The 17,837-nt window shown below is 48.4% G+C and overlaps 3 protein-coding genes across 3 annotated transcripts; 2 read left to right on the forward strand and 1 right to left on the reverse strand.

Annotated features, from left to right (window-relative positions):
- Positions 1 to 9,264: 9,264 nt before the first annotated feature.
- HOO65_070409 (Maintenance of ploidy protein mob2) lies at positions 9,265 to 11,366 on the reverse strand (the record flags this gene model as incomplete). The annotated part of the gene is made up of 4 exons (XM_071004936.1): positions 9,265 to 9,808; positions 9,905 to 10,016; positions 10,112 to 10,497; positions 11,344 to 11,366. 4 exons carry the CDS (start codon positions 11,364 to 11,366, stop codon positions 9,265 to 9,267), a joined length of 1,065 nt encoding a protein of 354 aa, XP_070857127.1.
- Positions 11,367 to 12,434: 1,068 nt separating this feature from the next.
- Positions 12,435 to 13,747, forward strand: HOO65_070410 (Leo1-like protein; the record flags this gene model as incomplete). Its single annotated transcript, XM_071005052.1, has 2 exons — positions 12,435 to 12,680; positions 12,776 to 13,747. 2 exons carry the CDS (start codon positions 12,435 to 12,437, stop codon positions 13,745 to 13,747), a joined length of 1,218 nt encoding a protein of 405 aa, XP_070857128.1.
- A 646-nt stretch (positions 13,748 to 14,393) lies between these two features.
- Positions 14,394 to 17,558, forward strand: HOO65_070411 (Ribosome biogenesis protein RPF2; the record flags this gene model as incomplete). The annotated part of the gene is made up of 4 exons (XM_071004861.1): positions 14,394 to 14,501; positions 14,570 to 15,499; positions 15,566 to 16,185; positions 16,574 to 17,558. The coding sequence occupies 4 exons, from the start codon at positions 14,394 to 14,396 to the stop codon at positions 17,556 to 17,558; spliced, it is 2,643 nt and encodes an 880-aa protein (XP_070857129.1).
- Positions 17,559 to 17,837: the final 279 nt, after the last annotated feature.

Below are 17,837 nucleotides of genomic sequence, written 5' to 3' on the forward strand. Positions count from 1 at the left end.
AGTATGTTTAAAGGGAGAGGAAAAGATTGTAGAAGGACGAGAAAGAGGAAGAAGAAAAAGGCGAGTGGTGAAGAAGAGGCGAGGTTGTAAGTCAAGTCGGTGAAATAGGAAGGAGGTAAAATAGGAAGGAAGGAACAGGACAAGCGGTGAAAGACAACACAAAACCGCAACTTCTGGAACAGAGAAAAGGGCAAGTGGGGCTACAAGAGCCAAAGAAGGAAGATACGATACGATGCATGTAAAATAAAGGAAAAAAAAGCAAAGAAAAAAGGGAAGGAGAGAGTAAACGAAAGTCTCGGTGCCCAGAGTGGAGATCAGCTAACAAGACGAGACGAGACAAGGCGGGTTCCTTCCTTTCTTTTCCTCCTTCCTTCCTTATCATTGTCCGCCCTTCCTCCTCGCGAGAGTGGGGAGAGAGAGAGAGAGAGAGAGAGCAGGCCAAAGGGAAAGAAGCTTGCATGACAGGGAAGGGGAAAAACTGGTGGGGTAACACCGTCTGATCAAAAATAAAAAAAAGGAAGTTGCCCCATCTGGCCTCGGCCTGGAAACCTTACCAAAAGCAAAGACAAGTATCCAGCAAGTCCAGCTAGCTTGCAACTCGGAGGATATGCCTCTTGTAGTGTATTTGTGGTAAGGATAGGTTGAAAGATTTGTGTAGGCAGAGGAAGGAGCGGGACACTGAGGAAAAAGGAAACGCGGAGATTTCAAGTAGCAGCAAGGGGAAAAAAAAAAAAGAAAAAAAAAAGAGCAATGTGAGAGAGACTTACAGTGCGCTAAGACAGAACGACTGAGAATAGAAGTTGGAATGAGATAAGAAACTCGAATAGTGATAAACGTCAGAATGAAAATGAAAATGAAGAGAAGAGGTAGAAGTGGGGGACAGGGAAAACGGGCGAGAGGAAGAGTAAAAATAGTCTCCGGGGGAGGGCTGCGTCGAGAGCAAAAGCAACGAAAAAAATGAGATTAATTACGAAAAAATAGAAGAACAAAGACAGGCGGGGCGGGCGGGCGTGTGCCTAGAGGGGAGATTGTGTTATAAGTGATAACAGAAAAGGCGTGAGAGAGCGTAGGCAGAGGTGTGAGCTTTGTGCGGAAGGGACTTCGAAAGAAGTTGATATTGGGAGAAGGGGAGGGTGATTTTGAGATGGGATTGGTGGCAATGGAGGTGCTGCAGAAGACTGAACCGCGGGTGACGCTACCTTTATATAATGGGGCATATGTCTAGACATTATCCTTTGACAGTAAAAGCCCAAACGAAACTACGACGACAAGGCAAGGTCGATCCAGACATGCTACGGCGAAGGGTCTGCAGTCCGACGGCCAATCAAGTTGAGTTACTGCGAAGATAGGAAAGCGGCGACAACGACAACGCTTAATGGCCTGAAAAAAGCTTGAGATCTTCTAGACCTAGCGTCATGAAAAGAGAAAGAACTGCTGAGGTTTCTTGAGCAGGGCGCAAATGCGTAAATCCGTAGCCCAAAATATCAGCCTCCTTCTCCTCCTCCTCCTCCTCCTCCTCGCCAAAAAATTACAATAATACTATACTGCACACCCTTTCATCACTCTCAAAGTGTGTATGTCTCTGAAGGGGGTGGGTTTAGAGCAACATCTAATGTAGGCAGGCAGGCCTCAACATCATAAAAAAGAGAAAGTATACATGCTTACAGATTCGCTGTGAAAGCCATACCCGGACCAGCCAGCTGTGTACATTAACCAAGAAACCTCTCTTCAAATGTGCATGAGCACGCGGATATGAAATCCGGGGAGCAGCCTAGCCTGAAGACGGCGATAAGTGCATTACTATCACAAGTGATACAGCGATGCTGTGCTCTAGCTACCAATGCCTACAAACACCAGCCGAAAGAAGCTTTTCTCTATTTCCATACGTTTTGCGTGGCCCTTTTTGCAATGATGCAGTCCACTACAATCTAATCATGTCGCACTTTCACCATCACATCCTGGCTTGCTAGGCCACCAGGGCACAAAAGCTATATTCCAGGACGATATTAGGGCTTATTCTGTTTCAACCCCTTCTTGCTGATGCTTTGACTCTCATTAAAATCACAATTAACACCGCGTCGCTTGCTGCTAGCTAGCATGCTGTTGCACAGATGTCGATTTCAACTACAAACAAATTCGTTTCTGGTTTGTGTGCTTATCAATGTCACAGCATCACGTGAACTCAAGGCGAGAGGATCTCCGTTTCATATGAAGAGCTGGAAAGAAGGGAAAAGCAAAGAGAAGAGAAAAGGTGAAAAGCAAAGAAAGTAGGAAAAAAGGTCAAAGAACAATAGGAGCCAGGGCCATGGAGTTGCTGGTTCCTAGATTGGCCTGCTCTGCTCACTCACTCAGCTCAAGGTGCACAAGGCATTTTGCTGCTCCTAAGCTTCCAAGCATCAAGTCAAGTCTGCCTTGTCTAGAAAGAGAAGGCTCATACGGCAAAGACTGGCCCTAGTTTCTACGAGATTCTGGCCTGTGCTAGAGATGTTTCGAGGCAAAACCCACATGTTTATATACTGACCAAGCTCCAAGCGTTATGTCAAGCTAGCTAAAAGCGCCCGTGCCCTGCGTTATTGGGTATCTATTAAGGGCAAATAGAGGGGGAGATACACTCTTTTTTTCAGCGATATGGGCCCGCTCACCCAGAGCTGTAGGTACACACACACACTCAAGAATACTGTCTAGTTTCTTTCTATCGGGGACTTGCCTTGCCTTTTGATCTATGGCGGCTGTTGCTATAGCACTTCTGATATACACGGAAAGGCAGGGCAGGGCTTACTCGCCCGTCCACTCTGCAATGTAGGGATAGTGCAGACCTGACGCACTGCTTCATGACTAACTTCCAAGTTTCAAGGCACTTTTCGTTCTGCAGCAGTTTGAAAAGTCCCTTCCCGCCGCCTGGCAGTTTCAACAAAGATCCCATTCGTATTTCACTGGGAGGCGACTGGGCCTCTAGCCTGATTTGTTTCTACAAGCGGCTAGAGGGGGTTGTACGACATGTCTATCCTCACTCTTAGGGAGCTAGCAAGCCCCAAGACCAGACCCTAGAAATTTTTGCAGTATAGACGACGACGGTATCTAAGCCACCCTGCCCCGTTACACCCATCATGACACTATGGGCAGCATGTTGTCGCTGTATTCTAATGCAGGGATCGCGTTGCAGGGATCAGCCGTCATTCAATGTCTTCATTATGATGGAAAGAGGATTAAAAGAGCGTCCTAATTATAGCAAGACAACTGGAACTGGGGCAGGGCTGCCTGCAAATGAAGAAGTATCCACTCGCCGTTCTCTACTTTGCTCGAGGAGCAGCTAGATTTTCTTCTGTTTGTTATGATAGTTGGACGTATAAGTTAGTGGGCGTTTCGATCAACTCTGCAAGTTATAGGATGGACCCTATAATACCAGGCTCTCGTAAGCCATATCAGATGTTCTGTGAAGAATCACCATGTCTGTCTGCTCTTACGGGCTTCACGCAAGCTTCAGATCGGTTCTTCCATGATCCTACAGACATACATCCTCTAGAATACCTGCTCCAGGCGATGCGTGTGTTGTCTCGAGGCGACAATAATGCATCTCTACCTCGTCGACGTTTTACTACATCAAGCACTAGCCTAACCCGCCCAAGGCCCAATAACCGCAACAGGCCACTAGTCGCCAGGGTTCTTTTCAAGAACAAGCGATAGGACTAGAGGCCTTCAGAGCCTAAACACGAGCAAGGAAGATCTAGTTAATGGGCCAGAGAAACGCGGGACGCCCTGAGAAGAAAGAAGAAAAGAAAAGAAAAAAAACGGGACAACGGCTTCTTGCTCTTGAGCCAATGAATAGCACAAAGGAAAAAGAAAAAATGCTAAGAGAAAGTTGGAGCGTTTCATTGGGCATCAATGCCCGTAATGCAACTGATGCAGGCAGCCCTGGGTTAATTCTAAGCCAAGGAGTCAAAACCCTGGCATCCTGAACTTGAACCGGGGTCTTGTCTAAGCCTATCCACCGATCTTGCACCCATTCATGAACGTTGATGCCTAACTAACCACTTCTGTTTTTTTCTACTTTGCCGTTCCTTGTAAGAAAACTAAACGATGTCCCCAAACGACCTGCTTCGTCCCAAGGATTGCAAGGGAGAGCTTGCTGTTTCTCATGACTTCTTTTTTTGTTTTGCCCGGGTCGGAGAATGTCTTTGTTTCCTCAATTCGACTAGTAATACAATACCGTTTATGGCGGTGAGAAACAAGGCAGCAAAAAGAAACAGCCAATCTCACTTGCCAGACCTGCGAGATAATGGCTAAGAAAACAGTATCACGTCCAACTAAGAATGTGGCTCTTTTTTGAACTACTCCTAGAAACGGAGTGGTCCGGCTCGGTAAACAAGTCGCTTGCATATCGGGAAGTAGCAAAACATCAGAAAATCTAAGACACAACGGTTGTCCAGTTTAGCGGGCTTTATCTCATGTACTGAGTTTCATAGTTTCTATGGGTGTTCTTGGCTGATAAGCTTTCACAGAAAATCCACATGTCATTCCACGCAATGCTGATGGTTGTATGCGTAGATCATAGCATAGGGACTCCAGCAGAAGAAAAAACGATCAAAAACACGGGGATAAAACAAAAAGAAATGCCGTGAAATAACTTGGATGTCAAGGACTATGGCACAGTCTAGCCTCTATGTACCTTTTAGGCTGTCCTTGCGCAGAAAGATACTTGGAAGCTAAGCTACCAAGATAACCTGGGTAAATTTAAGCTTTTTTTTTTCTAGCAAGTACTACACCACTTTTAGAAAGAGCTGCCGTCCGTGGTAATAGCCAACTGTAGACCGCACTCGAAGTTCTCGAGTCCTCGTCGCGACTTCCCAATGTGACCGGAAAAAGGCCTACCACCTTCCGGCAGCTAGATAAAAACAAATGTTTTGTCTTCTATGGCCTCTACCTTTGTACCTTTGTAAATAGGGCTATCATGCCCCCCAACCCAATCATCACATTAGGCCTAGCCAATTGCAACCCCATATTCGTTCAATCCCTCCCTCCCTCTGCATAGACAGCTAACGATGGCAGAAGGAAGCACGAAAAAGAAAAAGAAAAAAAAAAAAAAGGACAAAATACTACCATATTGACTATTTCAGTATCGAATAACATATTGGCTGCTCCTTGCGAGTACATGGCCTGCTGGCGATTCGCAGCAGCCAATCGCCGTTGTTGTGCGGAACGCCGAGGCCGCTGTGATGGGCCGGCTGGCCGACATGGTAGGAACGGGGCTGAAGCGGGTGGATTGAGGCGGGATATGGCACATACAGGCCATCTTCTGGAGAGACAGTTACTTCAACCCACTTTTGCTTGAGCATCCTAACGGATACGTCACGCGATACAACCCTTCATGGCTTGGGGTCAAGGCTAGCGGAGCAAGGAACTGAAGGCGCGATATCTCTATTGAGCATTTCTCCATCTCTGCTAGCTATGCATCTATCGCAGCCTGATAGCAACCCAACTTCGTTGGATCCCTTCCCCCCCAGGACGCTTACTGCAGGCGCAAATCTGACCTCCCTACACCTACAAGATCGACAGTTTAGACTGTTGCTACCTCGTGCGAGTCTCCAATAATCAGCATACTACTGGAATGGGATGTCCAGTATGCAGCTGAAGTTCCTAATAACGCAAGCTAGCGAAACCACCACATTGAATGCATCGATGTTCAATGCTGTGCTGGTTCTGCTTGTCTGAGGCTTTCTAGTGAGGCCCATAGCACACCTGCAAGATGCTGGATTCAGAACCGCCTAGCCGCGCTCCGTATCATCTTGATCTAGAATGAGGCGGTGATGGTGTGCCTTGCTATTCACCCCAACGTCCATCCGAGTCTAGGCCTTCTTTGTAGTGCAATACCGGATAGACAAATGGCCGTAGAATTTCGTAATCTTGGGGCTCCTGAGTCGGCGAAGACGAAGGCATCACATGGGAAAAGCCCTGCAATTTTTCCAATACGATACACAGAGACTAGACCGCACTATATTCCTACGTACTGAGGAAAAAAAAAAAAGCAATGGCTCTTCGATGTGAGAACAGGGGTTGTAAATCCCGAGTCTCTGGACCCGTGACTCTGTACGTACAGAGCAGTGCCCTACACCCAAATCGACCATGTATTCCCTTGCCGTATTATATCATCATACTTTGCGTTCGACATGGGGTTTTTTCTTCTCTTTTTTCAAAATAGCGGTGAGTGCCTTGTGGCGGAGAAGAAGCTCAAAAGAAAAAGGGTACAAGATTTGGCTAAACATGAGATGTACACGAGATATTTCCCGTCTTGGCATGGTGTCATGTATGCCGAGTTATGGATGCTTAGTTCGTCTCTGCCTCTTTGTATCTTTCACAAAGATCTATCCCACATCACGCCTGGCTACTGGGCATATTCTAACATGGGGGAGAGACCCCTTTCTTCCCTCTCCTTCTCTCTCCTGGAAGGACATGACGGTGAGAATCCAACCTAGAAGATGGAGTTGCCATCCCATAAGAAAAAGGCAACAAGGCAAAAACGAAAGAAAATTCTTCCTATCCAGTCATCATGTGATGTTACTCCTTGTGCTGTGCGTAGGAAGAAGGGGGGAGGGCCCTGAGTGCACACCCAGGCTAACTCCAACGACCTATCCCCAAGGCCTCACCTTAAACTAAAAAATGGAAAAAGAAGGTAAAAAAGAGCTGCTCTAGATCCTGTGCTTGGGAATAGCATTGCCTTCCTGAAATTCAGCCTTCATGTGGCTGCTGCGTAGCTAGCTGTAGACTTTCAAATGTACATCTTGTACGCATTCATCTATGTTTCTGCCTACGGGGAAACGAGCGTCGTCACCCCAGACGATAAGGCATCTAAACGGTAAGGCCCTATATACCCTAATATCGTTAAGACTTCCTGGAGTGCAAAGTCTTTCTAGCCCCTCACATGATGGGGTTCAACAGTCCGGCCATAATGACGGCGAGCTTCCCTCGCTTCCGTGCTTGCGTCGCATGAGACCAGTTCCACTTTGATCAAGCATTGTAGAAAGACAAATATAGAAGAGCATTATTAAACCAAGCCACTAAGTCTGGGTATCCTTTTTTTCATGGATGGGCAGCAGCCCGGTGTGGCAGGGTGAGCATGTGTTGCATCTCACTGTTTCTGCTGGAACTGGCTGATTTCTCCCAAAGATACGATTCTCCTTAGCTATGGGAGGCAGAGTCATACTCCTTTTTAGCGGGTGCACAGAGCGGCCAGCTGGTTAGACGAAGTGCCTTGAGGGGGGAAATCAATAGTGGCAAAGGGCTGAGCTATCGGCTCGAGAGCATGTGCAACAACCCCGGAGTGGCATGGCGGTGTGATTAACCAAGTTCTTGCCTTCCGAGCCCCCCCCCCCCCCCCATGTCTATATTTCTTGTATACTCGTAGCCCAATGTGTTAAGCCCCCCCCCTCTCTCTGTGCTTTTTGCTGCTTTTCATTTTGCTGACTGAGGGCAAAGGACACCAAAGGACCCGAACCCAAAACCAACACAGCCCCAATGGCAGCCTCAATCCAGCCGAGACATAGCTGCAAGCCCCATGTCCCGTGCCCTCATACACACAAATACCCCCAACTTGTTCTGCTGACAATCTTACACGCGCCGTGGGGCACGACCTTGAAGTAAAACATTGATCACTTAGTAGAGAGCAAAGCGGCACAATGTGTTAGAGCAACAGAAGGCCCAAGATGACCACAAGACACAAACAAGACATGAAGTAACCAAGCCAGCAAAAGCCAAACTTCTTGCATATGTGGACATCCAAAAGTCTGTACTTGTGGGTAGCCACAGGAGTAACTGATCTAGCCAAGCTGTATGGCCAAGACTAGAAGCACGGGGTTTGTACTGTTTTATCCCCCAATTGGCGAAGACATCAAGCGGGATACCAACTGCGTTGTGAAATAGAAGCACGCTATTGCTTGCACTATATCAAACCGTCGTGCTGCCAGACTTCTAAGGACATCGGTCTTTGCTCGGTCTTCACAAGTCACACTTGTATCGTGCATCTCCAGGAGACAGCTCTATCCCCCTCTAGTCTCGGCCAACCATCTCTCCATCGTAAGTCTGCTAGCCATAAGGGATTATCACCAAAGCGCATTCTCTACAAATATTAATAGCAAGGGTTGAATGTAGCCCACAAGACACGGCGTCATCATAATCATCATGCAAGCACCTAAAAGCCTTTTGCCGTTGTAATCCAGCACTAGCCTGCTTGTCCTAGACCTATTGGCCGTTCAGTCACTGAAGCGCCCCTCTCGTTTCTCCTGGCTTCTTTTTGCTCGCTCGCAAAGCATCTGTATCATGCCATATTCCGCACCATCGCCCGTGTTTTGTAAGTTGTGCAACAAATCTTGTGTAACGCTCAGTTGTCCCATCCAAGTCAGTTGACAACAGGTCTCCAAGAATAGAACCACATTGTCTCTACAGGGCTTAATCCGTTTGGCCATTATTAAGCCACCTCTTTTAATTACTTCGTTTCTTTTTCTTACTCTAGTAAAATTAGGTCGTCGCTACCCCCTTCTCTTCGTCCTACCTTTACTTCTACTGTTAGGCGGAAATGCGATTACCTGCCGCCTACCGTGCTGTAAGATCGCGCGCTAAGCTCCTCCGAAAAGCTCTTTGCTCTTAACTCATAAAGGGCATAACGGGTGGCCAGCAATTAGAGAGTCATATCATGCCATGTTCAAAGCACCGTGTTAGTCAACTGTCGTAGAAAGTGGAGAACAGATCTGAGGTTTTGCCGAGGCAGCCATTTGACGACGGCAGGGTAACTACCTGTCTATATAGGGCTCCTACTATATTGGTATATCTTACTTAATAGATCACATATGCACCCTCCATATCACCTACCAGCATTACTTCGTTCGTTGTTCGGTAGTTATAAAAGACTGCTTCCAGGTAGACACCTGTAGCCATTTTTGTAAATACACACTTTGTTACATGCTATTTATTACATGTCATTACATGCCACACTATGTCACTGTATTTCCCTGCTATTTCCAACCCCATATTACCATCTATCCCCTCCGTGACGTTCTGACACTCTGACACTGTTCCTAAATTCCTGCAACTCGACCAATGTATTTTGCGGCAACTCCCGCACTATTCCTTTCTAGTTTGCCACATCTCAGTTCCCGTCGCTATTTCATCCTCATTTTCCCCTCCTTTACTAAAGGGGAAAAGAGATTGGGAAGAGGGAGGGGAGGGGGGTGTAAAGGAGATACTGTTTTACCTCTAATGTGCAATATTCTATATTCAGGTGTTGTTGGAGAGCTGCATGAGACGCTCGCCAGCCTTGAGGTTTGCATACTCATACACCCGAGACTCCGGAGGGAATGTGCCGTTTGCAGCCCATAGATCGATCAGCGCCTGCATAGGCTCAAGCTCATGTTGCTTGAGCATGTCGAGTGCGGTGGCTGTCAGCAAAAAGTGCGAGAAGCAAGAATTTAACTGCTTTTCAAGGTTGAGATGGTAGAAGGGCTCCACGTAGTGGGCAAAGTAGAGATGGGCGTAGACACGGAACATCTGGCGGAAAACCATCTGGCAGACCTCGATAAAACTATCAGGGAAGCCGGACCGCTTGCCAATATAGTCCCGCTCACTGGGATTTGCCAATTGGGCCATAATGCTAGTAGTAATGTTGGCATTAACGGCAAAAGAAACTCCGGCAGGATCAGTCGGGAACACTTTGTCGTCATCAACCTTGCCAGAAATCCAGCGTTGCATCAGAGTCATGTACTCGTGAGCAGGGAGTTCGACGGGTTCACGCTTAGCATTAAGCCATGTAAAGGAATGATTGCTGAATGTAGGCATTAGCTCAAGATTCGAAGGGAACAAACACACTATAGCCTTGGGATCAAACTGGCTAGAGAATTTAGATGGGAGAGTGACTCACGGGCCGGCAGACATGCGTGGGCAAGAAGAAGGATTGCAAATGATTCTACCGTCTTCTTCCTTTTCGTGAATCACACGAACGAAGTGCCATAGATTGCGGTAATGTTCGACGACTATTAGATTACACGTTAGCAAAAGGGCTACCAAAGACGCAAAGCGAGAGTGAGGAGATAAGGAACATGAGAAGGCGGCTTTGAGATCGACGTACCTTGGTGGGCAACCCATTCACCCTGTTCCACGGTCTTGGGTCTTGCGCTCAACGTCATAAAGTTTCCCTTCACAATGTGCTTTGAATAGGAATTGTTCAGCCAGAGAGGCATAGGCTTCGGCAAATGATACGAGGCCAGAATCTCATCAGGAGTAGACCCCATGCTGGCGTCGTCAATCCGCATGGTCTGCGTCAAAGATGGAGAGCTGATAAGAGGAGGAATACGCGGGGTTGGTCCGGCGCCCTGGTTGCCAGAAGCAATGGTGTTCGCCTGCAAAGAAGGCGTGCTAGATGTGGATGGAGAGTGCTGAGTAGAAGAAGGGCTGGGGCTTTTACTAGGAGCCGGAGCCTTGTTGGAACTGTTGCCACCTCGCAGACGAGCGTTGCTAGGGTAGGAGAGTTAGTAGGTGGAGAGGCATACGAAACGGGTTGAGTGAGTCTGGGTGGGTTTTGCACAAGAGGTTTAATTTCTAGTGGGAGAATGTTCGGTGAATGTATCAAGGTAGAGTAGAGCCCCAGGCTGTGTCTAAGAACAAAGCTGCAAGAGAATCTCAGCAAGATTGGCGCAACAAATAATGTAATGCCATGAATCGTGCAGCTCCCATGCTCCAGGAACCAGCCATTTTTAGAGGTCCACTATGCTGTTCGATCAAGAAGCAATGCATATGTTGCCGCACCAAGTGGGATACCCTTGACTCAAAATCTGCAGAACAAGCAGCAAGCGCATCCCAAGGCGAAAAGAGTAGCGGTGGGCGGTGGGCAGCAGATAGGAGGCACATGTGAAAGACAAATGAATGTGCGCAAGAATGAGGCCAAAAACAAGCAATGCTAGAAGAGCTTCTTTCTGCCCATGTCCTGACAAACCAATGTTTTTTGGTAGCAAGAATGAGCTCTTTTCATGGTTCATGCTTCAGAGATTGGGGGGGGGGGGAGGGGGGGCAAGGAAATGGTAGTGGTATGCTGCTCGAATATCCCATCTTCATTTTGCATGCTAGATATTTTCCTAAAGTAGTCCCTTTGCGGCTGGTTGTTGAAGTCGATAGAAGGAGGCAGGCAGGCAGGCAGGAAGCAGGTAGGCGGGCAGTTGGACGCAGACAAGTACAGATACAGCATGTGCTCTTGTGACTGATGCATCACAAAGAAGGCCGCATGCAAGCGGCGGGAAAAGCCAGGAACGAACCCTTAACAATGCGATGAGAAGTGAGGAAATGAAATGAAATAAGAATACTTACATTCCTGAGAATAGATTAGACATATTGGGCGGCTTGTTTGATAGGACGTGAAGCAGAGTATAACGAAGGAGAGAAAAAACAAAAGATTAAGAGTGCTGTCAAGCAAAATGCAAGAGGGGGGCTTCTCAGGAGGACGAGGGGGCAATTTAGAGTGCCCGAGTTTCAAGCTGTCAACTGGGCCAGGGATAGGCAGGTTGGGGCCAAGATCTAACCCAGATAGCAAAGACGTAAGAAATCTAGATGACGTGGAAGATAGAGCACAAAAGATGGCCAGTAGTAAAGCAACTGACCGACTCGACTAAGAGGGAGATAGAACGAGGATAAGGCCGAGGCTTCGTTCAAGCAACACACGAGCCGTGGTAAAGCAGTAGTGGGAACAAGATAGCGAGAGAAAAAGGGGAGCAGCCTGTCTTGTATGCGAAACAGAATAAACAAGGAGAGCCTTCTCAAAGACGAAGTAGTATTTGTTCTAGAATGAGTTACGTCTGGCTTGAATCGAAGCCAAGGCGCAAAGGCGGAGAGTGAGGGAATGGCAAGGGGAAATGGGCGAGGACCCCGTCTGATTCCCACTCTCAGGAGAATGCACTAAGCTTTATTAGGAAAAGAAGTGTGGCGCTGCAGCCCAGTAGTGAACAGATGTCACCGAATCAACAGTAACCAGCAGCAGCCAACATGGCAAGCTCAAAACTCTTAGGCGTCAAATGAAGAAGGCTAGCCAACCAACATGCTGCCGCCCCTTGTTGTCGCATGGCTTTGTGTTTCAATCTGGCGCAGAACTTTCTGAGTGCCTATTTTTCCATGGGCACCCCTCTGTCATGACCGTGGCCCAGTAAGAGGGGAGTGTGGCGCACATGTGGCGCCAAAATAAAAGTTCGGGGCTTAAGCGACCCTGCTGTGCAGTAGCTCTTGCGCCAGCGAGCCTTGTGTCCAAGGCTCCGCGTTAATTTTGTGATAGCTATTATTCTTCGCGTCGCATCTTCACGCTATCTACTTTTTGGCGACAATCCATAAAACCTAGAGCGGCATAACTCGCCCCCCTTTCCCTTCATACATCTAATATTCTCACACCTCCCCTCCCGCGCTGCACAACCATGTCCGATCTAGAAGAAGTCGATGATCTCTTTGGCGATGAAGAAGCCAACAGCCCCATTGCCGCTGCCAATGATGACGATGACGACGAGCTCCGCTCAATCAAAGGCGATGATGACAATGATGATGCCAATGTCTTTGGCGATGATGATGACGACCGCATGGACCACGAAGAAGAGCACAAGGACCTAAAAGTCATGGATATGGACATATTCCGTCACCACACACCACGATCAAACGACGGCAGAGTAAGACCCCTCCCGGACTGGTAACAAGCTATCATGGACCGCAGGTCATAATGACGAAAAGACGCCCTCTTTCTAACTCAGTATTGTCCATGTAGCTCCAAACCTTCAAGGTCCCCAAATTCCTACGTTTTGTCCCCGAGCAGTACGATTCGCGCACCTTTGAGCCCACCAGAGCCGATATTGAGAATGCCCGCTCTGAAAACCCCAAGCCTACGATCCGCCATTGCATTGACTCCAAAACCGGCGAGTTGCGCAGCAATGCCATGATGTATCGCTGGAGCGATGGCTCGATGAGCATGAGCGTTGGCGGCGAACACTACACAGTGCTGAAGAAGCCTACAGCCCCAGACCCGTCAAAACCCTATGACGAGCTCAAGGACGGCCATTCATATGCGGCCGCTGCCCATCTCACATCTTCAGTCTTTGTCATTGTCGGCCACATGTCAGAAGAATATACCGTCCGCCAGAACAAGCAGCATGAGGACGAGGCACTACAGCGCTTAGCAATGCGCATCCGCGAAGCTACCAACACACATGGCAATCACATCATCAAAACCACACACGACCCCGAGCAGCAGCGCCGTTTGGCCGAGCAAGCCGAAAAGGAGCGTGCCAAGCAGCAGCGTCGTCGCGATAATGCCGCTGCCCGCACAGCGGAAGGCTCCTCGCGCTCACGCGGAGGCGGCCTAGGCATTGACGATTTGGAAGGCGGCCGTTCAAGCAGCGGCCGTAGCCGCAAGCGCACAGCTAACGCAAGTAAGCCAAAGCGCAAGAGCAACGCCAACGCATACTCAGACGACGATGACGATGTAGGCTATGGTGGTGGAGCCAACACGAACGACTATGACAAGGAAGATGACTTCATAGCCTCCAGTGGCGAGGAAGAGGAGGCAGGGTCGGAAGACGAGGAAGAAATCCTCGAAGACGATGATGAGGAAGAGGAAGACCGCCGCCGGCACAAAAAGAAACAGAAGACGGCCGAGCTAGACACCGACGAGGAGGATATGCATCAGCAATCACGTAGACGGCGTCGCGTCATTGATGACGATGATGACGACGAAGAGTAGATTGACCACCTAGAGCCAAATGTACATGTAAGTATACTACATACATATATGATTCACCAACGCAGACCCACAATTATTCTACATGAGATATTCCAACGAGAAAGTTCGTCGCATATATCCAGTAATGCATATGCTTGCGTCCTGGCTTCTGTTTGTAGGTAGGTATTCTTTAACCCTTGAATTTCATAAGTGGGTGAATCAACCCCCCACGTGTACACGGCTTGTTCTCATGATGAAATCCAATGTTGTTAAGAGGGTTATTAGGGTTAGCGGGTATCTTCCCACGCTACCCAATTTCAGCGTCGGCATTTGTCTGCGTCAATGGCACACAATAAACAAAGGATCATAACTAAAGCATGTGACAACGTTTTCTCTGTTGTTCTACTTTAGCCCTCAACTTCACCATAGAACATTTATACCTAGCTATAACTTCTCCCGTCCCCCCCTCTAATATCCTGACGTCACTTGGCTTCGCCCATACCCGGAATAGCTTCATCACACTAATCGGGACGGTTTCACGTGATTGAAGCTCCCATAAGCCGACCGCGGCTGGCTCTTCTTGTCACTGTTTTATTTAGTTCAAGACTCATGCATTCCGTGGTATGAAGCTACCGTATATTTGATTTGTACAGATAGGCCTGAGAACATGAGGGAGTTAAAAGAAGCTTCTGGATATTATTTCAAATGGATCCGTGAGTTTGTAGCTCGCATTATCGGCTATGACCTTTTCTATCTTCTCTATTCTAGCTACACGGTGAGTAAGGCCAGCCCCCCTTATTCATCAAACTGTGCATCTAATTCGCTTCTTCTTTCTGTGAATAGTGGGTTATCTATCGACTGTTCTGGCCTTCGCCGCTTACCCAGTGGCGCAGCCTCTTTACCAGCGCTGAGACCTATTATAACTGGCAGGAAGCAGCTGATAATCTAAACCATTTGCTTGATCTTGATGCATGGCGTTTCGATGCCCGCTCACGGCATTACAACCGGGAGCTGATCATGGGCCATATCGATGCCATGGACCAGACCTTCGTGCAGCCCGATGGCTTTATCATGTCTGAGCTGTTCCGCTCTGGCCTGCATCGCAATTTGGGGAACATCACCACGCCAACACTCTATAAACACTGCTTTGGTCGGACAAAATTTGTCATCGAAACCTTCTCCGATAAGATGGTTACATTGCTGCATTTGATTCTGCAGCTTCCCAACCAGCCACCTACCGGACGCCAAAGCGCAGGTCGCTTCATGCCATCTGATATGAAGATGGACTTTGTAGTGGCCTCTCGCAGGGCCCTGGGCTGCTCTTCGCTTCTACTCGAAGGCGGCGCAATGTTTGGACTGTGTCATCTTGGGGTAGCCCGGGCGCTCTACCAGCAGGACCTCCTTCCTCGCATTATCACGGGCGTTGCGACAGGGTCTCTTTTGGCCGCACTTATTGCGGTGACGAGTCCTCAGGACCTCCCTGCCTTATTAAACGGTCATGGGATTGATATCTCAGCCCTAAGTGGGACTGACAAGTGGCATCACACTTGGGTCACAAGGCTCTTCAAGCTAGTCTCCCAGATGATCAGATACTGCCGCAAGGGCTATTTTTGGGATGTGGATGCTCTCGAAAAGTGTGCCCTGTTGAATTTGGGCGAGATTACCTTTGCCGAAGCCCACGACAAAAGCAACATCATACTAAACATCATTGTCCCAGTTCCGGGTGACAAGGGTGTTCCTGTGCTGCTCAACTATCTTACAGCCCCAAATGTAGTACGTATACGACTCTATGGATGCTGGAGAAATTGACATTGTGCTAACAGGCAAACACACACATAGCTCATCTGGACTGCGGCTGTTGCTTCAAACTCTGCCTCACAATCGTTCACCGGCGGCCGCCGCACGATCATTCTGTGTAAAGACCACAATGGCCAGGTGATGCCGTGGGATCACAACGAAATGGATGAGCATCCACATGACCGCATGCGACCACTAGACATAATCGCGCGCTCGTTCAATGTCAATCATTTTGTCATCAGCCAAGCTCGGCCCTATGTCCTGCCCTTCATTCAAAGCGAGAGAGACGGCCCCGATCTCCGCGGCAGTAACTCAAAGCTCGTTAAGTTGATCAAATACTTGGCAAGCATTGTCGGTGCTGAGGTGCATTTGCGTATGGAGCAACTCAACACATTAGGCCTGTTACCGACCTTTGCTCGACAGTTGTTTCTGCACGTCGATGTGCACCACAAGCCCCACATGACCATCGTCCCCGATGTGGGTGTCCGGGACTATCTCTTTCTACTAGACCCTCCATCAAAGGAGAGCGTCAACTATTGGATTCGCAAGGGAGAGATGGCAGTGTGGCCGTTGGTGTGTGCTTTGAGAGTCAGGCTGCAGCTAGAAGCGGAGCTTGAGAAGGCCTACATGATGGTTAGGAATGAGCTTCCAGAAAACGATACGTTTTTATAGCACGTTGCGGATAGTCTTTGTGGTGATACAGAAATTAGTAAATAGAATGAATGACCAAGCTCAGCTCACCTTGAAGCTATATGCCCATGGCATGGTGGGGCGATAAGATAAGGTGTTCTTTTTTTTATCGATAAGGATCTTGCTGTAAAAATTTCTGGTCCAACCAAAGTATTGACTAAGGAGAGAAGTTTCTCATTATTATATTTAGCTGAAGCGTCAGCCAAATTTCTTTACTTGAACTAAGAAAAAGCCCACGACAAATCTTAACCATCAAGCCAAATCAAAATGTCTATGCTTAGAGAAATGTATGTCCTTTTTTTTTCTAAAATAGTCCTTCCATCAACAAGCAACCTAACCTCATTACCCTCTCTTCTCTAGAAAACCTCGTAATGCTCGCTCTAAGCGTGCGCTCGAGAAGCGGGAACCCAAAGCTTTCGAGAACCCCAAAACCGCTCTCTTTTTGCGCGGTACTTCGTGCTCTCAGATTGTCCAAGACGCCATGAATGACTTGTATGCGCTCCGCCAGCCATTCGCCAAAAAGTTCAGCAAGAAGAACGCCGTGCACCCGTTCGAAGATGCCTCGTCTCTCGAGTTCTTTGCCGACAAGAACGATGCCAGCATCATGGTCTTTGGCAGCAGCAACAAAAAGCGCCCCCATACGCTGACCTTCGTGCGCATGTTCAACTATCATGTGCTTGACATGCTTGAGCTGCTGCTTGACGCTGACAGCTTCCGCACCCTGACACAGTTCAAGAACAAGAAGTTTGCTGTTGGTCTGCGGCCCATGGTTGTCTTTGCCGGCTCAGCCTTTGAAAACCCGGTCGACCGCGTGTACACACAGGCCAAGAGCATCTTCACCGACTTCTTTGCGGCGCGCGACTCGGCGGACAAGATCGACGTCGAGGGTCTGCAGTACGTTATCCAGATTGCCGCTGAGGAGCCGACGCAAAACGAGGGTGCCGATGGCCAAGTGCGCACATCACGCATCTTCATCCGTGCCTACACGCTGCGCACCATACGGAGTGGCCAGAAGCTTCCGCGCGTCGAAGTGGAGGAGATTGGACCACGCATGAACCTACGCATCGGCCGTGTGCGCGAAGCTGAGGAGGCTGTCATGAAGGAGGCCATGAAGAAAGCCCGCACCACCGAGGAGCGGGTCAAGAAGAACATCTCAACCGATGAAATGGGTGACAAGATTGGCCGTATTCACTTGGGCCGCCAGGATCTAGGCCAGCTGCAGACTCGCAAGATGAAGGGTCTGAAGCGCAGCCGTGACCAGACGGCGCCGGAGGCAGACATGATGGACATAGATGATGTCGTCAGCGACGACGATGACGCGCCTAAGAAAAAGACCAAGGCGTAGACGATATGATGTCTAGAGAGTAAGGAGGGGCAGCGGGATTCAGTGGGCTTTTTTTTTTGTGTCCTGTGAACAAGAGCAGAGCCGCCCTGCGAACAAAGGGCCTATCTATCTTTCTTGTGCTTGTGCTTGTTATTGGCATTGGGTTTATTTTCTTTTGGAACATGTTGATTCTAGGCGTCACGGCGAATATCCTTATCTTAGCTTTGGTAAATAAAAAGGAAATCAAAGTGGAATTTTTACAGTGGTCTTGTACAGATAAATAAAGATCATAAAAAACGT

The sequence above is a fragment of the Ceratocystis lukuohia genome, assembly GCF_044167205.1.
Source record: "Ceratocystis lukuohia strain C4212 chromosome Unknown Supercontig7_pilon, whole genome shotgun sequence".
Lineage (NCBI taxonomy): Eukaryota > Fungi > Ascomycota > Sordariomycetes > Microascales > Ceratocystidaceae > Ceratocystis > Ceratocystis lukuohia.